The sequence below is a fragment of the Poecilia mexicana genome, unplaced genomic scaffold, assembly GCF_051168715.1.
Source record: "Poecilia mexicana isolate PSO_F unplaced genomic scaffold, ASM5116871v1 scaffold_16, whole genome shotgun sequence".
NCBI classification, from domain to species: Eukaryota; Metazoa; Chordata; class Actinopteri; order Cyprinodontiformes; family Poeciliidae; genus Poecilia; species Poecilia mexicana.
In genome coordinates this window covers 6,821,962-6,849,316 of record NW_028263385.1, presented here as the reverse complement: position 1 = coordinate 6,849,316, position 27,355 = coordinate 6,821,962, and the positions used below count along the sequence as shown (strand labels likewise).

At 36.8% G+C, this 27,355-nt stretch overlaps 1 protein-coding gene across 1 annotated transcript in view; it reads left to right on the top strand.

Moving 5' to 3' along the window:
- ube2e2 (ubiquitin-conjugating enzyme E2E 2) overlaps positions 1-23,975 on the top strand; it is a 43,134-nt gene extending 19,159 nt beyond the window's left edge. The window contains exons 4-6 of the mRNA XM_088013856.1: positions 13,515-13,647; positions 18,359-18,506; positions 23,140-23,975. Coding sequence (XP_087869982.1) covers positions 13,515-13,647; positions 18,359-18,506; positions 23,140-23,237 — 379 coding nt within the window. The 3' untranslated portion in view covers positions 23,238-23,975. The remainder of the gene's footprint in view (positions 1-13,514; positions 13,648-18,358; positions 18,507-23,139) is intronic.
- The last annotated feature ends 3,380 nt before the right edge of the window (positions 23,976-27,355 follow it).

Below are 27,355 nucleotides of genomic sequence, written 5' to 3'. Positions count from 1 at the left end.
TTTTGGGTAAAACATATTTACACACAAAGGTGTTTTTACCTCAAATGCAAAATGGATCTATTTTTTGTACAGTTTTGGCTTAATTACTGCTATCAATATGTTTTTATTTAAGTAAATTACCCTTTTCCAGTCTGCATACTCCAGTTAACAATCACTTACAAAATCAGTTGATGGTTAGTTCAATAACTGATTAATTTGATTAATCAATTGGATTAATCATGACTATTCACCATTAATTGCGATTAATCACAATTCAATTAATTGTTTCTGCCCTAATTTCTCATTGTGTAAAATGCTTAAATGAATAATCTGCAGACAGTGTGCAGTGTTTATTTTATCCGATTAATCATCAGAATAATCAATAGACTAATCACTAGTTGCAGCCCTAATTCACACCACCTTCTATCAATAGGTTTAAAAATATCTTAATTGCTCATTTACCATGTGGGGATTGAATCATAAATGCTCTTAAATTACTGTTTTTTTTAGTAATGTGATCAAAACTAAGCTGTGAAGAACATCCCAGATGACCAGCCGCTCTCTGTGTCTGGCAGCTCAGAAACCTGCGAACCTTGGGGCTAATGCAGCGCAGGGGGAAAACATGCAGGGCTCTGCAGCAGATCTGGCAGCTCAGCTTGTTCTGATCACTGACCTTTTTGTTAATAAGTCCATTCCCTCGGTCACAACACCAAATGGCTGCACAGATTGCTCTTGCAGAAGCACCAGAGAGGCTGAGAGGGCTGTTTGTAATTATGGTGGAGTTGACTTTCATGGAAGCCTTAAAATTAAAAAATATTAACACCCTGCTTGTGGCTAATTCAGCTCATGAATTGTAAGACGCTGCAGTTTTGTCTCCGAGGCATTTTGGGGGGGGTTTCTGCCTGAAGATTCCTGGTCTGTAAACCATTTAACATATCTGCACAAATACCAGCTTGTTTTACTCTAGGAAAGAAAATGTGTGTAATTACTCACTGACAGAAGCAGGTTGTTACTGGTTTCATCTTTCTGCAGGAAGAAGAAAAATCTACTGTGTACTCATTAATCATGATTTAGACCTAGAGAGTGCAGAAAAGTGTCTGCCTACTCACTTAGTTCTTCTATTTTTGCTCTTTAGTTCCACCTAAACGTCTCGGATCAACAAATACATGACAACCTCAGTTGACACCAAATACAACTTCCTTAAAGGGGAAGTATTATGCAAAATTGCCTTTTTTTAGCGTTGGGTTGTTTTTGAAGAGGAAATAACATGGGTATTTCCTTGATTTCTTTCTAGCAATACAATTATTGCCACACAAATACCACTCTTTGAAAGCCTGACCATTTGTATCATTTAGTTAGCTAATCAGTAATTGAATTGTCAAATTCATTGATATTTATTGATACTCACTGAAAAAGCAGTGGATAAAATTGTAAAAATGAAACGTGATTAATTTGAATTTATTGTGACTGACAACGATGAATCAGAATTCTTACCATGAAAAACATTTATCGCGATAAACGATAAACTATACGATAAGTTAATAGGTTCTAGGAGTCATTAAACAGTATTTATTGATCAGAAATCTGTGTGAGGGAAACTGAAAAAGATGAAGAAATTATCACATTATGTGCATTTTAGATCAGTCTATCGATAATTATTGATTCGTTTTTTTGTTTTAAATATCGGAAATACTGCCAAACTGGTGTCATGACATTTCCTGTTTTACCAGAGTTTTCATTCCACGCTGTTTTTTTTTAAATATCTTTAAGCCGTTATGAGGCACAGTGGGGAAATTTTAAGCTGCTGTTACGCTAGTTACTCAGCAAGTTGTTGCTAGGCAACCACAGAGTGAGCGAGTTGGTTGATTCCACCAACCTTACTTAGCCAGCCTAAAGCCTTTTTCTGCCTACATCTCCCAGAATGCTGTGCGGTTCTGGATCGGAGTTCAGAGAATTTTCAATATATTGAATATTCTATCAAATGTATTATCTACTGATATTGATATTATCTCTGTTATGATATATTATTGATTTATCATGCAGCCCTATGCTCGTACTTTGTTTTTGTTTGTATTTCGTGAAGGAAGTTGCGCTCATGTTTTCTTCTGAGGTTTTTGTGTCGGTTCCTTCAGTGGTTCTCGGTGTAGCGCCACCAGAGGTGAGGAGTGGAACAGGTTTCTAAATTAGTTTGATACAGTGCAGTGAGAAAGTGAAACACAGCAGCTGAAAGTGAAACATATGTTGCAATTTTGGTCCCAAGTTGAACCAAATCTACCAGCCTATCAGATGAGGTGAAATTCTACTATTTCTATTACGTCACAATTAATAAAACATGAACAATTTCAAGTTTCAAGTGCTTTTTTTGCCAGCTTTAGTTTTTATTTTTTATTTTTTTTGGTTTGATAAGTGAGACTAATGGAGTTGTGCTTTCTTCATGCTAGCCGTGTGTATTTTTTCTTTTTTTATGGTAATGATGTGTGTTAAATGATTAAATCCCGGGCTGGAGGCCCGCTGCATCAGACGCTGGAAGCTTTCAGCTGCAGAGGAAAATGCTTACCGCAGTAAAATCTGTTGTAACTCCGAGTTGCAAAAGAAGCGCAGAGGATAACGCACAGATCCTCTGCTCTATTTACAGCTTGACTTTAAACCTCACTGAATGCAAACTTCCTCAATAAAAGGCCGCTTCTTTAAACTCTATTACAACACATTCTGCCTCAGTTCAATACACCCTGCTCTTTAGATTGACTGAGCCCAGCATGCAGCGCTTGTGGGAATGAAATTGTGTTATTCCCTTTGGCTGAGGAAGCATGAATCCACCTCCTCAACCATTTCCCTGGAAGCTGGATAAACTTTCCGGGCTGTAATTGCGGTATTCATTGTGCTGTTTAACAGCGAAAGGCCTGATTATAAAACAAACCGTGTCATTTCAGAGCATAAGACGAGGGAACAGAGGAAGGAGGTGTCACCTCAGCTGTTGGGCTGCACATTAATTGGTCTTGGGGCTTTTTCACGGCTGGGGGAGAAGAAGATTGCTTCATTAAAGTTCCTCTTGTGATGGCCGCAGCCGCCGCACTGATCTGAGCCGAGCGACTACGCTCTCAGGAAGACGGAAAGAAAGCTGCAGGAAGCGAACTGGAATTGCAAATAATGCAGATAATGGCTTGATTTGTGCTTACAAGCTGCAGAACGTACTGATCCGCTGTATGTTTTATTTATCAGGGTGCAGTGTTTGCTCTGGCAGCCATTTACCCACTATGAACAGCTAGCTGTGCCACATGAATTGATAAGGATTTATCAATACTGATTCCATTATTGATCTCGCTTATCAATTCTCACTGAGTTAGGAAATAAACTCTTAAATTAAAAATATGCACCATGTTGTATTTAATTGAAACAAAATTAAAACTTAAAAAGCAATAAGAATCTCTCTGTTAAGTGAATATTTAACATGAAATGCAACTTTCAGCAATGCAAAACGAAACCATACCAAGTAATTTTGGTCTAGTTTCAAGTGCAAACTTGAAATAAGACAAAACTAACTTAGAAGTAACTTTTTAGTAAAACGTAGAGACTTGTTTTAAGTAATAACTCTAACCAAATTTGAAACACATTTGAGACCACACGTAGCTTTAAGAGAGCATCGGTTGGACACGTTTAGCTTTTAGCTTTGGTGTCTGATTAAATAAAAGTAGCGCCACCATTGTACTGCCACTTTAGTCGCTGTTTTCATTACATTGAGACAATCTGAATGGGCACTGCCATTAGGGGGGATGAAGCGGATGTGGCGAATGTAATCTGAACTGGGAATGACTTAAATGAGTCATCAGCTGTTTCTGATCCAATCTGGTGCCACAGTGGACTCGTATGACGGACTGGCCGGTTTCCAGATGCGATAAAATGTTCCTGATACCTTCACACAGTAATGGCTAACGAATATACATTTATTTTGTAGGGATGCACAACCATCTGATTTCAGATCTTTGATTTTTGTGGAGAAATACCAGTTGGTCGTTTTTTCTGACTCTGGGAGTTATAGGAGGATAAAAACCAACAGGGAGAGGAGGAATGATGGCCTCAGGGGTTTAAACTGCAGCTTTCATCAAGTCTCCACCTTGATGAAAGTTTGGACAGGCTGTCATTCTGATCAAGCTGACGAGTTGGTGTAAAAATTAGTCATCTACATTTCAGGGGTTAATATTTATTCGCACTTAACATTTTTTAGTTAGGATTGCCAAATAGGCCTGATGCAGTAAGCAATAAATCACATGATAAATTAAAACAAGTTCAAATTTTTTTTGCATACTTTATTGTTTTTCTCTTTCTACCAAAAACTGGATGATAAAAGTCTTCAGTCTGGTGTTTTGGTCTCAACTTGCCCTTTCTTTGAAGGACAGTTTTGTTTACATAGACTTCATAATTAATTTATCTGTCATTTCTGTTATTTTGTTTACTTAATTTGGATATTTAAAATGTCTTCCAGCCCCAGGGTTAAACGTTCATTAGAATCTAAGTTTATTCATTTGCTTTATTTTTACCATTAGATCACTTGAAAATGGTCTCAAAACGACAATATTATGGTTTATCGCAATGACTTCAATTTATCGTCCAGCAAAATTTGTTGTCGTGAAAGGTCTAGTTGCCGAAATGATCCTAAGTTAATCGGTACGAAGGTAACTGGTAGTAAGCATCTCATTTTTTTGTTACAAAGACACATATTGATAGTCAAATCAAAGATAAATGTGTGTAAATTCTAATGGGAGCGCTGTCGCTCCATGAAAACATGTGCTGCAGGAACTGCGGTATTTACATCAAAGCACCTTTTTATGCTATTTATTTTTAAGCATTTTTCTGAAGGTAGATTTTACAAGCCAATATTATTCAAGTCTTTACTCAACCATGTTATATGAACAAAATCCATCCAACGTCTTTCACACTCACATTCTTATTCCTCCTCTAGCTTGGACTTTAACGTTGATTTCTGCAAATAACCTTACAGATCTGATGGACGACTCGGAGAACTTTCTTGCCTGTCGTCTTTGCCTCATTGTTGGCTGATGAGGCAAAAATGACTCTGGTAACGCATTGAGTTCCACTACCTCTAACATTATAGTGTTTGTTTGTCGGAGGTTTGCTGTACATGCATGGCAGCGGAGCTGGTGTCATGTCGATTGCAGAGACAGACTTTAGTTGATGTCAAAACTGTAACTAAGCTCTCATGAAAACACCATTTATCCCCGCTGAAGACTGGTGTCTTGATGGTAAAAAAATAAAAAAAAATTTCTGCCATTTGCTGCTTCTTTGTCATCGCTTTTGGGTTTGTGTAGTTTCATTTTCACTTTGTATCTTAGCATTCCTAAATTAAATTATCTTTCCCCCTAAAGACATTAAATTCAGTCTTTTTCTCTGCAAATTTGATCACAGGGAATGAATTCATCCAACCTCGTGACTGCGTCTCTGCCATCGATTTAACCTGATCCGTGTTGTCTGGGGGAATTGGTTCAGGGTGACAGTAACGCTGAGATGTGTCGGCGATGCCGCGGAGATTAGATAAAGGTTATCTTTTGGAGATTGGGCTGACAATAAAATAAGACGGCGTGGATGATTAAACGAGCGAAGGACCTTTCAGTCTGGGATACAGTACTGCATCTGGGAGAGGAAAGGTCATTTTAATATAAATGGAAATTATTACTGCCGTCTGTGATTATGGAGCATGACACGGGTAATTTAGAGACTGGAGGTAAAAAAAAAACAAACGTATATGACAATGTAGGCCTGTTAATCAACTTTGGTGTGACATGAAATTACTTACTTCCCTTACACACATTGTATAAAGCTGGCTGCACAAAATTATGATTCTGCTGCACATAGTTGAAAAATTGACCTTTTTTTTAATCTTTCATTCACCACAAAGCAAGTTTCACACATATAGTCACAATATAAAAACTTAAGAGATGAGTAAATAAATACAACTCTATAAACTAAATTATTCGGTTTTTTGAATGAGAGAGACTTTTTTACTTTTTATTTTACATTTTAAATGTTTTATCCATCCAGTCATGTAGGGTGAAAATATGACTTCTTCTATCTAGGGCTGAAGCGATTAATCGTGATGAATCAATGATTGAAACAACCATACACTAATTTTAGGAGACGATTAATCGTTAACTGGAGTATACAAACTCAAACAAGGCCGTTTGCTGAAAAGACCTTTTCAGCAGTAATTAAGCCAAATCTGTACAAAACAATTATACATTTTGCATTTAAGATGAGAAAAACCTATGTCTGTAAATATGTTCTAGCTAAAACTCCTCAAGTGGCAATAAAATGTTTTTTTTAATATTAAAAATAGGAATTAAATATTTGATTTGCATCTTTTAATATATTTCTACAAAAAGCGGGTCAATGAAAAAATATGTTGAGTGCACACATTTTTAAAAAATCCGATTAATCAATAGAATAACCGATAACCAGATTAATCGTTGGTTGCATCCCTGATTCTAGATGAAGATAACAGACGTCAGAGGAAGGAGCAGAGGCGCAGAGAAAGGGGAGCAGTGTGTGTTTGTGGTTAAGCTCTATTTTTGGTGCTCCGCTGTGGAGGAGCCAGCCCAGCTGTCGAAGTGGTTTCCTGCATGAGTGTAATCTCAGAGGACAGGGCCGTGGTGAGATTCTCACAGACACCCGCGCTCTAATGCATCCCCGACCCCTGAAACAAATGACCCAAATACTGGCTGAATGAAGGCATTCGGCTGACATTCGGCTGCACATGGAGCTCCATTTACACAGAGGTTATTGTCTTTTTGTTTTGAGCCGAAACCAAAGTCTTTAGTCTGCACTAATCCAGCTCATGGTGTCATGGATTTGTGAAGAAAGGAAAGCTGATGGATAATAATCATCAGTCTCCTTCAGATGGTAGATAGGCGTTGTTTGTTTTTCTTTGGCGTTTGTTTGACTTTGGATAGATCTTGACTTTCAACACAGCAGAAAAAATGACAATGTATAGGACAGTAAGTCCTGTACGCTCAAGAGCATTTATCGTATTGTTTATTACTTATCATGATAAATTTCTTGTCATAAGAATTTTAATTTATTATTATAGATTTTACATCATGGTAACCCCCCCTCCCCCATCCCCCCAGAATCTTTATTTTTTTCACAAGAGACTCAAATATCAGTAGATTAAATTAGAGTAAATTACGATGTAGGAGCAAGCATTTATTGTATCGTTTATCATTTATCGTAATAAATTTCTTGTCATAAAAACTTCAATTTATCGTGATAAATTTCATTTCAGGTGAAAAAACAAAATAATCTTTTTTTTTCTTCACAATATCAGTAATGTTTTTGCATTTCCATTTCGGTCTCAACCACTTCTAAAAGCAGCCTAGGTACTTAAATAAAACTACTCAGCCCGTTACCTAGCAACCCTAGCTGGTTTTTACTGCTGCATGCGTTGTACAATGGCTGCTGGAAAAGATAAGTGTTTTGTTGTTGACTTGCCATCCAGAAACTACTTGGTGCATTCTTGTTGGTTTGGCAGGAGGCTCCACTTCTGCTTTTCAAATATATATAGTTGTATAACTGTTTGCAGCCATTTCCACGTGTGAGTGGAAAAGTTGACTTTTGGATATGTGGCCAGCAGCAGCTTATTTGGATTTAAAGTGACCAGACGCCCTAAAACGGCCAACTCTGAAAGGAGCTCAAAATAAGATTAAAATCTCAATTTCTAAGAATGATTTTGTGCAAAACGTGCAATGAACATGCTTTGTAAAAGCCCACACATCTATCCTAACCTGTTCAGGAAGCATAACAGGTCACCTTTAATTTTTTGGGGGGTGTTGTGTAATAGATGAATAATAAAGTATCTCATAATTATGACTAAAATAATTATCCAGCACTAAACAGTAAAACATAACAAAACCAGGAGGCAGATAATTGGCCTGTGATTAATCATTCGATGAATCATTACAGCCCTAATAATCGTTGCCGTTTTGTCAGGAGGAGTGAATACTTTCAGAATACACTGTAAATTGGTAATTTAGAAGAAATGAATGACTTTGAGAAAAGAAGGCGCCCATCAGAGTTTTATCTCCACGAATCCTGACCTTAAATCTTTTCCAAACATTTAGAAGGGCTGGCATTTGCTCTATTTGTTCGCCTCTCCCTAAACTGTGAGCCGAGTGGGAGGCCGTTGGAGCGTTAATGAGCTCTGAACCAGCTGCAACAAATCAACAGCCGGCCGCGTCTCTGAGCAACAGTCGGCGATGGCGTGAACGCTCACTTACTGACTCGGCGTTTACGCTCAGCCCCTGTGTGGCTGAGATTCCCTGCTGCAGTCGGGACGTCTCTGTCTTTTCTCTGCATGTAAGTTTTAGTGGTGTTTCTGTTTATTGGTGCTAAATGTTTAACTTCTGGCTGCGATTTACATGCGACTGTTTGAAGACAGCAAAACTGAGTCACCAGCAGTAGTTCAGGGTTGAACAAAAATGTGGTTGTGATTTTTAAAAAGGTGGCAGCATAGAGTTGGGTTGGACCTCTTGTCATTTTTAGCAAATGAAATTAGTGTTTGAAAACTGATATCTGTATTTATTAAGTATATTTCTGGTCAGATATTAGAACTTGTTTGCAAAATATTCAAGAATAAACGATTAAAGACAATAGATGAGTGGTAGATAATACATATTTAAGTTGATTTGGGAGTTTTTCATTGAAGACGCAGCAAAAATACAAAATTATTCCCAGAATCTTTGGTCCATTTTTTTTGTGAAAATTTCTTAGTTTTGTCAAGTTACAAGTAGCTTTTCATAAAGATAAATGAACTTGTTTTAAGTAAATAATGCTTTAATATTGATTTTAAAAGAAAATACTAGTTCCACTGGCATATCATTTCACCTAACACATTTTCCCATATTATAAGTGTATTAATCTGCCAGTGGAAATGGGATTTACTTAAATCTCGATGAAAAGTTACTTATAAGTTGGTTTTGTTTTATTTAAAGTTTACTAAGATATTTGTACTAGAAACCAGGCAGAAACTACTTGGTAATGTTCTGTTTTTTGTGGATTTAGAAGCAGTTCAGAGCCGCCCCGTCTGATCTAGTTTAACCAATTTCAGCGCCTGATGCTGGCTGGCCTGTCGTCACACGCTGGAGCTGCGGTGTCTTTCCAAAGTTTGGTTTCTTCTTCTTATCTGTATTCATGGCGGCGTGCCACCAGCTTCATTCGCTGCAGCTGTATTCTTCCTGCTCTTGAACGTCTCACAGTATGTAATGTGGTATGTGGGGAGTGGCCGACGGCGCTGCAGAGGTTAGCGAGCAGGTTTCATGCATCGATGCTGCAGGGAGACTTTGCAGCACTTTAAAAGCCGCATGCGTCAACCATGATGGCAGCTTTTACAGGGAAGTATTATGTAAAATCTGCTTCTTCTTTTTTTTTAGCTTTACATGACGTTGTATTGTGATTCCCTCATCAAAAATGTATCTGGAGCATTACTTTGATTCTTCCATGCATCTTGGAGAGAGATGCTTTAATCTCCATGGCAACCATTCAGCTGTACAAAACGAGTTGTTGGACCTAGCTTCGCCTTCAAGATGAAGCTCCTCTTCTGAGGTGCAGTTTCCAAGTAACACCTCCCCAGCTCCTTCAGACTAGCCAGCAGCAATTAGCAAATACCTGGTGGAACTGAGCATCCGTTAGGCTCATTAAAGGAGCTACTTCTCGGGGAACGCTGGTAAAACTGTAAAGAGTTAATGAAGGAGCCATATTGGGATGATTCCTGAAAGCGGAGCTTCAGAAAGAGCAGAAGCTTCTTAAAGAGACATTTCAAGGTGTTTCATCAAGTTATATTTGATATTTTACTTGATCATGCTACAAAATGTCACTATGCGGATGGAAACGCAATGCTACCCCTTTAAAAGTACTAATACTGGCAAGGCTTTGCAGTGTTGGTGCATTAAAGGTAATCACCTCCCTTAAACTTTTCTAAACAATGTTTCAAACAATAGAATATCAGTGTATTCTGTTATGACAGAAAAGCTGGTCAGTTGATGATTGATTGTTGGATAAATACGGGACAGTTCTGGAAGAAAATGCAAAATGATGGAATATTTCGAAAACGTTGAATGCCTCTCCTAAAATTAGAATAAAAAAACATTGGAGTTTGTCCTTATAAGTTAAAGTATAAAAATAAAAGTTGAAAGTCAGATGTGTTTGGTCATCAAGCTTAACGGCGCCCTGAATGTGAAGCCTGTGAAACGTTTGGTCAGGTTGAGATAAATCCAAGTCGTGCTCAGCCTCCTGCGCCATCGTTTGTCTAAACCCAGCAGATACAGCCGACGGGAACAGCCTCCTGCTGCGAGCTGCATGCGTGAAATAGCAACTCCTGATAACAGCCGAACCTCATCCTCTCTCTATTGTCCAGCATCCATGTGTGAAAACAGCCTCAGAGTTTCAGGGACAATAACAGCTGCTTTCATTTTATCTCAGATGGGTAAAATACTCTGGAAATGAATAAAAACCACAACCAGTTAGACTGAATTCATTCTAAGAAGTTTAGTTTCAGTGTCTAATATGTGGAAAGTCATCAGGTATCAGAATAACAGGTAGTTTTTATTTTTAAAGGTGACCTATTATAGCTCCTTGAACAGGTTAGGAATGATCTTCTGGCCTATACAAAACGAGATTGTATTCTGATCAGTTCTGCCTGTTTTGAGAGGGCTTCTTGTTTCTTTAAATCCAAATAATGACTATGCACCCCAACTCAAAGAGAAGTGCAATAATACAACCTTGCATCTTTGAAAAGCAGAAGTGGAGCCTCCTGCACAACCAACAACAACACAGCAGTTGGTTTCTGAATAGTAAATCAACAAAACACTTTTTTTTTTCACAGCAGCCATTGTACGGCACATTCAGCGGGAAAACCAGCTGATCAAACGTGCTTGAGATTCTCTTGGGTTGCTAGGTTACGGACTGGGCTTGGCTGGGGTTGCTAGGTAACGATGCAGTGTGACTCAACATTCAGATTCATTTTCCAAACACCAAAAAATATTCACTTATTGCCACAAAACACCTGGGTGTTTTTTTTTGTTGTTTTTAGGAGCAGTAGAGACCAAATGGGAAAATCCAGATCTAGGGCTGGACAATATGGCTTAACATTAATATCAACATTTCTTTTGTATAAGATATGATTTCTGATTTTAATTTTTTTCCCTTGCTTTCTTTTATTAAAAAAAACATGAATGAGAGAAAATGTATTCACAAGGTGGCTTTTCTTTCAATCATCCCTTCTGTGATAGTTTTGTTTTATTCTCCTGATATTACAGCTGTACTCTGGTAATTTTATGAGTTCATTCTAGTATTAGTTCAACTTTATTGTCATAGGACTTTTTTCTTGTATTATTGCCACTTTATTCTGGTAGCGTTATGAACTCTAATATTATGACTTTATTCTGGAAATTAAAATAACATAAATTGTAGCCAGGCTGTAAAATTTTGTCGTAAAGTTGACCTGGATTCAAAGTCCAAGCCAAGATGGCCGCTCTAGGGGTCCTGACACCAGTCATCGGTGAAAGTATAATCCAGATTTTCTAAAAATTTAATCTTCAAAAAACAAAATGTGGTTTAATTGATCTAGATCCAGAATGTCTTTAATCTGCATCGACCCGAAAAGTATCCAAACATCTCCGGTTGCTGAGGAGGAAAACATGGCCTCCCTCTGCTAAAACCAGCAGAATCATGTAGGAACGCGAACACCAGGAGCAGTTCATGATGCGGTTTGCTCTTACTTTATGATGTTATGACAGCTTCAAACTGCTGGCTATCAGATGTCAACATGCGCCCGCAAATCCTTTCATTCGGAGGTTTGTTTCCTTCGCTGCGCTCAGATGTTTCTTTGTCTGGATGACATGCGGCAGCGCGTGTTTGGAGGAAAAACAAAACATGCAATTATGGAGTTTATTTGGCGACTGTTCAAATAGAGTTCTGTTCTGCCAAAACAAATTAAATCTGTGATGTAAAGATCTCGTTATCCAAATAAACTTTCTAAACTCTGTGTTCTCGCTGTGTTCTTGGCTCAGACGTCTTTCCTCAGGCTTATGTTCACATGCGTAGTGGAAAAGAGTGAACCTTCCATCAATACTAAGGTTTTTATGCAACACTTAACTCTACAACTGTTAATATTTATTTAATAAAAATAAGTGGAAAGTTTTGCTTGGAAAACTAAGTTTGCAGAATCACCTTTAGCTTTAAAACCTGAAAAAGTCAATATTACTTTGCAAAAACACAAAATTACCGGTATTTTTGTCTAGTTTCTAGTGCAAATATCTTTGTACTCTTGAAATAAGACAAAACTAATTTGCAGGTAACTTTTCAGCAAAATATAAGAGCTTGTTTTAAGTCAATAATTTCTTAATATTGATGGAAAAAGTATGAATTCTCTTATAACATGAGAAATGTGTTGTTACAAGTGAACTAATCTGCCAGTGGAGCTAGTACTTTTTAAATCAATTTTAAGGAATTATTCACTTAAAACAGCTGCTATTTCTTCCTGAAAAGCTACTCCTAACTTATAAGACAAAACTAAGAAAATAGTAAGATCTTTTTTATGATCTTAACAGTATATACTTATTTTGTACAGATTTGGCTCCTCTGAGTATGTTGTTTTTTCATAAAATTGCTTTTTTTTGTCTGTACACTCCAGTTAATGATTAATCCATTACTAAATTAGTTGATTATTTTAATTATTTAACCGAGTTTATTGTGATTAATCACAGTTTATTGTGATTATTCACGATTAATCGTTTTAGTCCTAATCGCCTGGTGTTTTCTGCTGCTTGTGTTTCAGGATGGATCTCGATAACGTGACCCAGAATATTTAAAGTGTTGTTCTTTTAAAGTAGATTAAATTGTAACCCATCTAAACAGGGAGATGTCTAATACCTCATCACAGAGGGCCATGTGTTGCCACACGGTCTCATTCATGAAATATCATTACTGGTTTCAGTGAAACGGGAACCGCGGCTGAAAGCAGCCCAGTGTTTCCGCACATCTGGCCACAGGCGACGCGCCGACATGAACACCAGCCGCTGTAGTTACCCGACGTCGGAGGGATTGTTTATTGTCTCGGTGTTTTTCTGGCTTTACACCAGATCAAGGTCTCACCACAAACTACAGGATGGGGGCATTAATTACTCATCATATGTAGCAGATGTGGCCTTCAGCTTCACAAAGCCTTAATATTCTGTGGTTTCAGTGTCATGATTTAGTAGCCAGGCAGCTTTTTAACTACTTATTGTTTTATCTTTGTTGTTGTTAGGCCTGCTGCAGAATACAGTAATTATCTAACTTTAGTTGTATTGTTTTTATCTTCAAAGTGTGGTTCTGGTGCTTGAATTTTGTTGTGGTACAAACCCTGTTCCTGGTTTCATCTTCTTACAAATCTTCATCATTGGCCTGTCAGGAGACATTTTGTCCACACAGATCTCTGTTGGGTCTCTTTTCTCATTAATATTAACTCATGTCTTGTTTGGATTTCACAGCGCCGGCCCCAAAGGAGACAACATCTATGAGTGGAGGTCGACCATCTTGGGCCCTCCGGGCTCCGTGTACGAGGGAGGAGTCTTCTTCCTGGACATCGCCTTCACACCCGACTACCCATTCAAACCCCCCAAGGTCAGTGGACACATCCTTCTGTTTTCAATTAAATTAAACAATTTAAACTTATGATCTCCAGTCAGTCAAAGCGGATGAGTTTTGTTCTTGTTTTCCTTTCCAATGTCACCACATACACTGTTGCAGTCAGTGACTCAATGACATTTTTTACCATTTTGCATAATAAGCTGAACTTAAATGTATTGTATCATCTGTATATGATAGAATTGACAGAAATGCTCAATATAACTGGAGCCTATCTCAGTTATTTATTAAAGGTGACCTGTTATGCTTCCTTGAGCTGGTTGGGACTATACAAAGCATGTTCATTGCATCTTTGCACAAAATCATTCTTATATAATGAGATTTTAGTCTGCTCAGTTCCAGAATGAGCTGTTTTAAGGCATCTTGTCACTTTAAATCTAAATAATCTGCATCTGGCCCCCATCTCAACATCAACACTCGCACGTGAAAGCTGCTGATGTGAAATTATTGCATTCTTGTTGGTTGTGCAGGAGTCTCCACTTCTGCTTTTCAAAGATGGTATATATTGGTGGTATATTTGCACATCTGTCTACAGCCATTTTCACGCGGCAAGCAGCAGTCTATTTGAATTTAAAGTGACAAGACACGCTAAAACAGCTAATTTTATTTATTAGAAATTATTTTATTTTGTAATGTTTTGCTATTCTCAAATGATCGCTGTGGTATATTAGCTACCGCTGCTATTAGCTAACCTAACACAGCAGTGGTTGATTATCTAATTTAAACACCTGCTCTACTGGTGATCTGTCAGTTGTTGTTTAGGTTGCTTTCTTTTATTTTGTAACTGAACTGAAAACCAGCTAATTCCACAGCACATCCTAATTAAGGTTGTCAAAGTCAAGCTAGCATAGCTGAACTACTTCCCTCTCCCATATTTCTTTTTTCTTAATTAAAAATTATTTCTGACCTTGTTATCTAATTGTCGTAGTGTTGACAATTAGTGCCAAAGCACTGAGTAACTTCTTCTTTTAAATATCAGGCGTACATTTAATCTTTAGCGCATTATATTGATAATTTAACAGTTAAAACCAATGCTAGTCATAATCTCCAAAGTGGTGCTGGAAAAGCTTGAAAAGTGCTTGAATTTTACCGAGGGAAGAGTTAACAAACTCTGGTTGTAGAGAATCTACAATGTGTGAATCTCTTCAGTTTATGTTTGTAGCTTTTTGACACAGATCTGTTTCTATTAGCAAATCAAACTCTGTTTATTCCAAACACATCCGCTGTCTGGGAAAGTCTTGTAGATATTTTCGGTGCGGCAAAAAGAAAAACAAAAAAACCTGTCCAGAGGTTTTCCACGCACACACGCATGGACGCACGCACGCACACCTCCTTTTCTGTCTTTGTGCTGTGTTACCAGCAGCGCCGTGTTTGACAGAAGACTCAAACAAATCCACAGGCTCCGACCCAGCTTTCTGTGGCCAGAGGGATCGAGTGTTTCCGCCCCCATCAATACCTCTTACCCCATCCAGCACACTGTGATCTGCAGCCAAACCCCCCTTTCAAACACACACACACACACACACACACACACACACACACACACACACAGTGTGTGCAGCCACACACACCTTCACTGCAGAAATGAATGGGCTCTGGTGGGAAGTTTGGTTTTAAAACGAGGAATCTAGAGTCCTTTTCTTGGGGGAGGGGAGACACTGGGGTTGGATGGAGGTTTTCCTCAGGGTCAGGAGGTCAGAGCCTGATTTCTGTGGGAGGTTATTAGCTGGTTGAGCTCTCAGGAAGGAGTGTGTTATCCTTATGATTCACCGCTGGAGCCCGCGCCATCACAGGAGGCTGTTTACTTTTACAAGTGGAAGAACTAATTGACACTTGGGTGCTGGAGTCCAGTTTTTCTTAACAGAGCTCATATTGTTGAGGTGTCGTGCTTTTTAGAACGAGCTGCCCTCTGGTGGTCAGGTTTTTAAAAACACCAGATTTAGTAATGCTCTGATGCAGAATTTAAAGGTGACCCATTATGCTTCCTTGAACAGGTCAGAACAGGTCTGTAGAGAACATGCTCATTGCATTTATTACACTAAATCATTCTTAGATAATGAGATTTTAGTTTTTAATCTGTTTAGGCTCCTTTCAAAATGAGCTGCTTTAGAGCCCCTTGTCACTTTAAATCCAAATAATCTGCTGCTGGCCCCAACTCGACGTTTACACTCACACATAAAAATGACTGAAAACAGATGCAACTCTACACCTTTGAAAAGCAGAAGTAGAGCCTCATGCACAACTGACAAGAATGCAGCATGTAGAATTCAGCTGGGGTTGCTAGGCAACAGGCTGGGCTTTGCTGGAGTTGCTAGGTAACGGGGCAGTCCCTGCTGATTTGTGACGTTAAATTCGGGAGGTTTTTGAAACTGATGTTTTTGACAAATGACAAAATGTTGGCAAATGCTTTTTAGTGTCTTGAAATGATTTGAGTGTTTTTTTAAGTGCTTGGACTGTTTTTAGGAGCAATAGGAACTGAAATGGAGGAACAAAAATGTGCAAAATGTGAATGTTGTGTAAACCAACAAGGATGCAGCAAGTAGTTCAGCGATAAAACGTTTGTCTTTTCCAGCAGCTGGCATACAGCGATAAAATTAGCTGACCAAACATTCTAGAGCTCTGCTTGGGTTGCTAGGTAACGGTGCCAGGCTTGGCTGGGGTTGCAAGGTAACGGTGCCAGGCTTGGCTGGGGTTGCAAGGTAACGGTGCCAGGCTTGGCTGGGGTTGCTAGGTAACGGTGCCAGGCTTGGCTGGGGTTGCTTGGTAATGGTGCCAGGCTTGGCTGGGGTTGCTAGGTAACGGTGCTAGGCTTGGCTGGGGTTGCTGGGTAACGGTGCCAGGCTTGGCTGGGGTTGCTGGGTAACGGTGCCAGGCTTGGTTGGGGTTGCTGGGTAACGGTGCCAGGCTTGGCTGGGGTTGCAAGGTAACGGTGCCAGGCTTGGCTGGGGTTGCAAGGTAACGGTGCGATGCCTGTGGAAGGTTTTTGAAACGGCTCATTTTCCAGACTCCAAAAAATACATACTTATTGCCAAAAAACGATCGGACGTTTTTTTTTTTGTTGTTGTTTTTTGTCTTCTTAAGCGTCAAATTAAAGCAATGAACCATACAAAATGTGAATTTTGCATAATCCCTTTAAAAGAAATCAAATCCCAGATTTAAGTCCTGATAAAATACAGTCGTTTAAAGATCTGTAAATTTGTCGGCTACATTGACGAATGGTGCAAACGGCCTTCAGTGGAGCTCTCAATCAACCTTTACAGCAGCGCTGACGCTGGAAAGTCAGCGGTAATGTGAAGCTGAGAAGAGCTTTAAGACGTCCCCAATGTCTCACTTATTACTGCTGCCAAAGAAAACAAAGCCCTTAACCTGACAAACTACCAGGAACATAGTTTCCTGCCCGTTGTGTTTTTCTAAGTTTTACATTTCATTGATAAATTTAATTGCTGTTCTAAAACTAATTTATTTCTCCTGTTATTTCAGAGCTTCACAATGAAGAATAATAAAATGACCTCTTTCTAATATGACTTCACAAAAAAGACAAATTTTAAAATTTTATTTTATTAATTTATTTGACAGGGACAATGAAAATGTATGTAAATGTGCTAGAATTAGCCAAAAGGTCATTTTTCCATCCGTTATCCCTGGACTGGTTTGAGTAATTTGTCTTCCTACAAACAAACAAAGATTCTATGAAACAAGATTAAAATGACTTACTAATTTTGTCGACAAATACAAAACAAAGTACAATGCAATTGTCTTAAAAACTATTAAATAAAAGAAAAAGTTTTACATGTATTTTTTCTTTCATTAAATTAAGCTGTAACTATTCTAATATTATTTTTATTATGCCAGCTGTCATTAAGTTGAAGATACAATCTGAGCACAGTTATTTTGTAATGCATTGCCTAAAATTCATTACATTTTTATTATATTGTCTTTATTTGGTGCTGGTTTTAAGCACCTTCTACAAATCAGGTTTTTATTTACCTGGTAAATCTTTAATTGTAGGGGATTTCTTCCTTTTATTGAATTACCGTTAGTTTTTAAGTGCAATAAATTAACATTTTTCTACAGTACAACTCAAATAAAATGGGATGTACACAGTCTTACTTGTTTAACTTTGTATTATTCCTAATGTAGATATGTTAGCTTAACAGAATGATGCGTTATTATGGAAATTCATATTTTACATGTTTCTTCCATTTCCATTTGGGTCTCAGCTGCTTCTAAAAACAGCCAAAATCCTTAAACACACCCAGATGTTTTGTTGGAAATAAAGTTAATAATTTTTGGTGTCTTGAAATTGATCGTTTCAAAAACCTTCAGAATGTAACGTCACAAATCGGCAAGCTCTGCCACGTTACCTAGCAACCCCAGTGAGGCCCAGCCGGTTACCTAGCAACCCCAGTGAGGCCCAGCCCGTTACCTAGCAACACCAGTGAGGCTCTGCCCCATTACCCAACAACCCCAGTGGAACTCCAGGACTTTTGGTCATCTAGTTTTACTCCCATATGCTCTTATTATTGAAGAATGATTTCATGCCAGCAAGTGTAACGAACATGTTTTGTATAGGCCATAAAATATCCTGATCTGATTATCCTGATTATGCTTCACGGAAGCATAATAAGTGATTTTTAAAAATATTTTCTTCACAGCAGCAATTATTTTTCTGTTTTTTTGTCTGCAGGTAACGTTTCGCACGAGGATCTATCACTGCAACATCAACAGTCAGGGAGTGATCTGTCTGGACATCCTGAAGGACAACTGGAGCCCCGCCCTCACCATCTCCAAGGTGCTGCTGTCCATCTGCTCCCTGCTCACAGACTGCAACCCAGGTAACGCCACCCTCTGGACGCTAAAGTTGAAGTTAATTTACTTTCAATGCAATCTTTCAGACTGCTTTCACAAAACAAACTAGTGACGAATCCAAACTTTCAAGGTCATTTAAATATTTCTGCTAAAAAAAACCCTACATTTTCAGTGCAAAAAACTTTGTTGAATCAAAACGAATATTATCTTACCCACTGGGGTAAAAATATCAGTTTTATTGTTTTCTCTGTTTGGCTTGAACTTGGGCTACGTTCATTCAGCAGGAAAATGCGAACCAAATCCACTTTTTTGGCCCAAATGCGACCCATATCCAACTTTCTCACAGCACTCAAAAAAAATCTGTATGTGGTTCTAATTCAGATCCGATTGTTTCGTAGCGTCAGCAGTCTGAATGGTTATGTTGCATTTTATCCGACTTTTATGTGATTGACGTGAATCATGAGTCATAATTCTGCACCATTAGAAGTCAGACGCAGTAAAACAACCGCTGAAAATTATGTTTATGAATTTATGAAGGAAGCCTGTCAGTACTTCCAGGAATCCAAACTGGTTTCTCTGCAGACGTTACTGCCAATGCTCCACAAAATTTCGTCACTATTAGTTTTACTTTCTTTTTAATTTGCTTCCTTCACGTTGTTATGATCTTGTGACGATACTGCCAGCTCCAATTGCTGAATAAACTTTAAAATCCATAAATCATTGTGTTATAAGCCTGGCGGGCCTCCAGGCTTTGCTTGCGCCCCATCAGGCTAATCATTGTTTGTTTATTTATAGGGTTTTTTATACACCAGTAACAATGCTACTGGTAAATTGGCCTCATTGCTAGGATAATGGCAACATAATATGGTCACTATGCAACAATTTCAGCAAATAAAGTGACAAGTCATGAATGAAGAACTTTAATTAGGATGAAATGACTAACAACTGCAAAACTATTTATTTTAATTGTATTTTTTATGTTTGCTTGTTTTACGGCTTTATAGTTGGTGTCTAGGTATTGTAGAAAATGTCTTCCAATAACGCATTAATTACCTAGTCATATTTTCAACTTTAAAATTTTTTTTAACTCAGACAAATGTCAACGTTGACAGACTTGCAGGTTTTCTGGGTCAACCCCTTCATAAAGCCTCCATCCATCATTACTTGTGTAAACGTTGTGCTGCTTTGTGACGTCCATGTTCTTCTTCTGTGCATCCGGGTCACTTTGGGGTCGTAAACTGTTCACACAGAAGTGTCTTTACACTCGGGTTTAATTAGTAATATGATCAAACACGCAAAGAAAACTGAATTAATCATCAAGGTCTACTGTGTAAACGTGGCTTTTGTTTTTCCCCACAGTATTCACTGTGCTAAGAGTTTTTTCTGAAACTGCTGCAAATATAACAGGAATCACTAGAAATTACTGCAGAACACAGCAACTAAAAGAAGCAAAACTCAGTTTTTAAGCTTCTCTAATCTGGAACTAACTTCCAGAAAACTGCAAAACTGCTGAAACACTGAGTTAATTTAAATGAATACTGAAAACCAGCATGTTTAGTGTTGCCTTTGATTAATAATAAATGGAAAATTGATTAATTCTGGTCTGGGTTACAACTTTTCATCACTACTTTTTATCCTGCCACAGTAATGTTTGTTTTTTTAAGTTTTCTTATCATTTAAAACACTTTGAATCTTGTTGTTGCTGTACAGATAAATCGTAGGTAAAAGCTTACAAAACCCTCTTCTTGAAGCAAAATGTTGTGGTTTTCTAAAAGATTAAATTTAAAAGCACCGGGAATAAAAATTAATGGCTTTAATCTAATTTTATTTGTTTCATTAACTCGTTTATTCATAACGTCTGCGCTGCTCCTGCAGGATGTCTTCTTGATTTCACCATGCTAAATCAATTTCCAGGCTAATTTTGATTTGATGTCGCCTGGTTTGAAACTTCCTAAACATGAACCAAATAATTATCATTCTGATTTTTCTCTGATTTGTTTCTGCTGAATCTGTTTTGGTCCATTTCCTCACTGCAGCAGCTGCAGCTCGGCGCTTCTGTTGCTCTTGTTTTGGTTAGCAGAGGCGCCTGAATACAGGTGGATGTTTTTCTCCAGGCTGTATTTACATCTTAATGAAGTCGGGTCGTGGTGTCCGAACCCATTACAGTCATGATTCCTATTCATTTGCAGCTGCGACGGCGTCGATTACTCTGTGAAACCGATGCAGATTCTTATTAGGCAGGGAGAAACATGCTGAGGGTAAATGGAAACACATTGTTTCAGTCAAACCAGGTTTGTAGTAACCTCTGGGTGCTTTATGTTACTGTTGCATTAAATAGAACCAATCTCTGAAAGTACTTTATCAATCAATCATGTTTATTTGTATCACCAATTGTGAAACCAGTAAACATCATCAAACGTCATCAAAATCAACATCACACATCAAATATGTTCATCAGTGTTTCATTTATTATGTTTCAAAAGCAACTCTAAACAGCTGGGACCATAGTCCTGATTTATAGGAACTCAGTGTTTTCAGTTTTCTGGAAGTTTGTTCCAGATTTGTAGAACAAATAGAAGCTGAATGCTGCTTCTCCATGTCTGGTTCTGATTCTGGATGCAGAGCAGAAGCAGAAGACCTGAGTTTTTTCTAGACAAATTTTGGCTTTTGAAACTCCAACATTTCTAGGAAACTCTGACATTAATTTCAAAATTTCAGAATGTTTTTTAGCTAATTTTTAACTTTTCAAAATCTGAAATTTTTTAGTTTTTTTCTTAGAAAATTTCTGAGACTAATCTTAAAATATCTTTTCAAGAAAAATTTTTTACTTTTGAAACTTGGAGATTTTCATGTTTTTTAAAGAAAATTTTGAGATTAATCTGAATTTTCTTCAGTAAATTTAAAAATTTTCAAACTCAGAAATATTCCAATTTTTTCCTAAAAAAATTTCAGAGATTAATCTCAAATTTAGATTTTTTTTCTTGCAAATTTTAAATTTTTCAAACTCAGAAATTTTCATGTTTTTTTTAATAGAAAATTTCTGAGATTAATCTCAAAATATTGGATTTTTTTTTCTTTTTAGAAAATTTTAGATTTTTCAAACTCAAAGTTTTTCTAGTTTTTGGCGTAAATGTTCTCCATTATTTTTCTATCTGACCCTAACGAGCCACCATATATCCGTAGATATATTCACCAGTAATGCAGTAAGAAGATGTTTTTGTAAAACACTTTATGGAAGAAATTGCTACTGGCAGTCCTGCTTGAATAAATAATCGGTACAGGAACCAGCTGCGATTGAAGCGATGCTCCCAGTGAGCTGCTGCTGGTTTTCTCTCCAATTATTTCCATCTGACAAATCAGAACAGTTGGGTTTTACTTTCTCCTCTCAGTGGAAACATCTGACGCTGACCAAAAACATTTAACAACCTTATCAACTGACATTTGGGTTACAACAAATAATCATTTTAGTGATCTATTGTTTCAATCGGCAACAAGTTTAAGATTTTATTTTTAAAAATTTAACTTTTTTATTAATACATTGAAGGATGCAAATAATTCAATTACTTTTTTAAACAAGATTTTATTGCCTAAAATGTAATATTACTTTACTAAAACTACGCCGCTTGAAGAGTTCTGAGTAGAATACATTTACAGAAAAAGGAAATTTTTTTTATCTTAAGTGCAAAATGTTTATATTTTTTGTGTAGTTTTTGGCTGAATTACTGCTCTAACTGCGTTGCTATATTAGCAAACTTTCTTTTTTTGGTCTGAATACTCCAGTTAATGATTAATCAATGGATTAATCATTATTTTAGTTGATTAATAACAATTAATAATTTCAGCCCTAAGGACCCTATTTTACTTTTTTTTTATATTGTGGTCATAAAAAAAAAACGATACATTTCCTTCAACTTCAAATTTTCCTTTTGAAAAAACTAGAATGCTAATAAGTTTAGCCAGTATACTGCGCACCACGTACTTGTACTATACTGGAAAGTATATTAATTTAATACTACTTCGGATTAAATTGGGATACATACGTTTATTAAAAAATTGACTTTAAGAATACCATTAATAGGGCTGCAACTGATTATTTTATTAATCAATTATCCTGAAGCTTAATCAATTAAAGAGTTCTGAGTAGAACATATTTACAGACAAAGGTGGGTTTTTTATCTTAAATGGAAAATGCATATATTTTTGTATGGTTTTGTTCTATTTTGCTCTATATTGAGTCTAAATTATTGATTATTAAATTAGTTGACGATTATTTCAGTTGTTGATTAATTGTGATTAATCTGATTAATCATTTCAACCCAACTCTTAATGGCTCAATGAGTTTATAATCTGTGTAAGGGATATAAATATTGGCTTATAATTTATACGTTAGTTATTTAAATTGGGGTATATTGGTTTAATCACGACTAATTGTGATTAATCTGATTAATCATTTCAGTTTTAAGGACACTACTTTTTACTTTTTTAATTTAATTTTTAAAATACTCTATAATTTTCCTTCTGCTTCAAAATGATGCACCATCTGTGTTGGTTTGTCATATAAACTCCTTATAAAATACGATTAGTTCAAGTTTTCTTATTTTTTTGCTGCTTTGGTTTAATAGAAACGAGTTAATTTGGTGTTTTTCTGTCTCCTTTCAGCCGACCCCCTGGTGGGAAGCATTGCCACACAGTACCTGACCAACAGAACGGAGCATGACAGAATAGCTAAACAATGGACGAAGAGATACGCTACATAGAGCCGTCGCCGCTGCTGCAGCTGCTGCAGCAACTGCGGCGCCCCGTCCTCCCTCCTCATCTCTGAACCTCTCTCTACCTCTCATCCTTCGTACGTCAAAGCACACTCACTAAGTGCAACGGTGAACCTGCCCTCCTGTTACCGCCCTCCTCCTCTTCCTCCCCATTTTATCTACCTTTTCTGTGCAAAAAACGAGAAAATTTTAAACAAAAAAAAATATGTTCTTTGTTCCTTGTTGACTTGAAAGCTTCTTTTTTATACAAAGAGTAGATTGGGATTTTTATTTTCCAATATCTGAATGTTGGAAGTATTGTATTGGAGAAAAAAACAATATCATTATTATCACTTGCATTGTCCTCTGACTATACAGTATGTATTCTCATTTTTCTTAGTGGCACCTGGAACAAAACTGCAGAGTATGCTTTTAATTTTAATTTCTTTGCTCGTTTTTTGGAGATTTTTTTTGTAATTGTCATCAGTGACGTTAACTGCATGGAAGAAGTTTAGCCCCAGTCGATTCTTCTTGCTTTTAACCTCTTCTGATTTTGTTTGTACTGTATGTATTTTTTCAAAGGCTTTTGAGGCAGACCACTAAAGGTTTGGGTCTGCCTGTGAAAGAGGCAGGACTTGTATATTTACTGGCTACCCGCCACCTCTGCCATGTGCAGAGTGGTTTGTCGTGCACTTGTATATCTGAAGCACCCAATAAAACACTCCGTGGTTGGCTCGTGAGAAAAAATCTGAGTTTTTTTTAAGTGTTTAAACATTTACACTCAAACACACACGGATGATTGTTATCTTACGACCAACATCAAGGAGACGTGATCTTATCTGTCCGATCGCCTCAGGAACTCATGAATGGATCTCCATAAAAGACTCGGGAATAAAATGGATCTTTGTGTTTTGGCAGCGATCCATATCGGGAAAGCCTTTACTGTTGTGAGGATTTACAGGACTGAAGATGAACTCAGCTGAAGAGGGTGGAAAATTATTCTCAAGTAAGATCAGCACAACTTCAACTCAAAAGCAAAACGCAGTCGTCCAAGAAATTACAGAGGTTACAAAAATTATTTTTAAATCAGAATTATATCAAAACGACAGGATTTCTCCCACAGATTTAAATATTATGCTGTTTAATCTGATAAAAGTCAGATTAAACTATTTCTATCTGCCTCTAGAGTAACTAAATCCAGATTATACTGGAATAATTGTATCCATGTCAGTATGACACAAAATGTAACACAATAGATTACTAACTCATCTAAATGTGTAATTTAAACTTTAGAAATTCATGAATTTGCACCAAATGCGGCTGAAATTAAATTGTGAGAAGTTTGCACAAAACAACTGCAGAAAGTTACTCTGCTGATTCATCATATGAAACTAAAACCACACTTTCAGGATGATGAGACACGCTTCGCTGTTTTTCCATCGCATGACCTTATAATTACACCACATGAGTAATTTTCAGATCGGTTTGCTGACATGTGGTCAGTTCTTATGTGGTTCATATTTTTTTATTATTCCTGCGGCTAAGGAGAAAAAATACCCACAACTGAAATTTTTTTTGGATAATTTTATTATTTTGTAAGCCTTTCAGTTCCTATAGGCCGTCATATTTCATTAAAGGGGACATTTTGAAATGTTTTAAAAAGTGAAACTATTAGGTATATATTTTCAGTAGAACTCTTCTTGTCTACAAAGTTTCAAGAAGACATTTACAAACATTTATGTGAACCAGGGTGAAAATTACACAGTTGAGCTGGTGGCTTTTCAGGCTTTTAGTTTGGTCATTACATTTTCTCTAGCTTTAAAGTTTATTAGGCCACATGTATGTTAACATGTTTGAATTGATGTCATTAGACTCATTAAAAATGACTACAAATCTGCATAAATTACAAACCACTGTCTCCTTCCCATTGTTAGGAATGTTACAAAATCCAGTAAGGTTTCTCATAAGTCCTTTTTATACTGGTAAAGAGAGATGTTTTCTGAAACAAAATGGAGCCGTTTGACTCGGGATGTCTACTACAACTTTAAAATAATTTTCTATAATCTACTCATATCCTGCTGCGCGATTCCACAATCATTAACAATAATCAATACATAGTACGTCTAATATTCAATATATAGAATATTCACTGAACTCTGACTCAGAACTGCAACTAAGGTAAGATTGGTGGAATCTACTAACTCTCTCACTCTTTGGTCACCTAGCAACTCACTCACTCTTTGGTTACCTAGCAACGGCCTGCTGAGTAACTGGCGCAGAAGCAGTTTAAGGTTTCACCACTGAGCCTCATAACTGCTTAAAAATAAAAAAACAACAGCTTGGAGAGGAAACTGGATAAAACAGGAAAGGTCACACCACCAGTTTAGAAGTATTTCAGATATTTAAACCAAAAACTAATCAATAATTATTGATATCGACTGATATGAAACACTTATAACAAGATACGTTTTTCAGCCATTTCGTCCAGATATATGATTCCAAAGAATAATTTACACCAACAAGAGGTGGCCTTGTTATTTTGGTTTGAGGGCCAAACAATCTCTTATATTTCATGAGTTTTGTTTAAACTGGAATAAAAACCAAAATATGGTGTAATAATAAAGTCCTCAAAAATAATTTACGATTTTTGGGATTTGACCATTTTATGACTGTTTATGTTCACAGTTTAGAAACATGAGTACAACATGACCTCTTTTCAGAGTGGAGGTAAGTTGGGAGGAAGAGGGACTAAATGAGGTTACAGTGAGTTAAATGGTAAATTGACCCAGATTGAGTGAAACTAATAGCTACAGTCAATCTTAATTACTCACTAAAGGCTAATAAGTCTTAGAACTGTGTCAATTTAAGATGTTATAGGAACTTTAGCAATTTATTACATGATTATATGAATATATGTTTATATTTGAATCTCTATTTACAATTTTTTATATTCAAAACAAGTTGAATGTAGTTTTGTTATTGCGTTCAAATTCAATTCAAATTAAAAAAAAATACTTCAAATGCATCCTAGAAAAAGAGACATTTATGTCCATTGTTAATGGATAGGTACATCACAATATATCACATTAAAAAGAGAAACTTGTCTTTATTAACTGCTGATCAAAAATTCTGAAAATGGTAAAACAATAGAAGTCATGGGCCACAAAAAATATATATTTTGTTATGAAAAAAGCAAAGAGAAATATACTGTAAAAACAAACTGACGACATAATATTTTAATGAAACTTAAATATGTTAATGAACATTTGTATACAGAACAAACCTGTATATCTAAGTTAAAAAACATGATACAAGTTCCTTTGAAAAATAATATTGAGCCCAGTTTAATAAAAGGAGGCACAACTACATATTAAGTGTTTAGTCTTTCGTAGGCTGGGATTGCAGTACTTTTGAATTAGGATTGGGATTAGGTTTGGAAGGAAGATTATGTTTTTTTTTTCTTAAGACTGAGCATAATGTGAGCAAAAACTTAAACAGGGATTTTATGAAATCTGTAAAATGCATGAAAAAACTGAAGTAAACAAGTATGGTAACTGAAGTACATTTTAAAGTTTCTAGATTAAAGTATCTACAAGTTGTTAGCTGTGAAAGAGTGTAAAGTTTTTAGAAATTTTCAGAAATTATGGGATGTCCCATTCATTTTGATGAGGTCCAAGATGATCACAAAAAGCTGAATATTTCATAAACCAGAGAAGATGTCAAAACCAAAAGACATGTAAAGTCCTGAATGAGCAGAATATGGAAAAAGTCAAAAGGCTGAAATAGCAAAAAGTATGCAGAAGTTAAGTGGCGAAAGTGAAAGGAAAAACTGTCATAAATCTAAGTTTGGAAGAATTTTTGCTCTTACTTTTGGACAGCAGTCATGATGTATTACTATGGCAACAGTGTATTGTTTTTACTACTGGAAGCAGCTGAGTAGCATCTGAAAAGCTCAAATTATAAATTAACTATGACCCCAAATCCCAGAGGAGTTGAAAAGGAGGTTTCATACAACCGATGGTGTCATTCAGGATAGAAGACTGTCAAAGTCTTCAGTCAGAGGTCTCTTCAGATTCACTTCAAGACTGACTGCTGCTGCAGACCCTTCCTGCCCACAGCATCTCCAT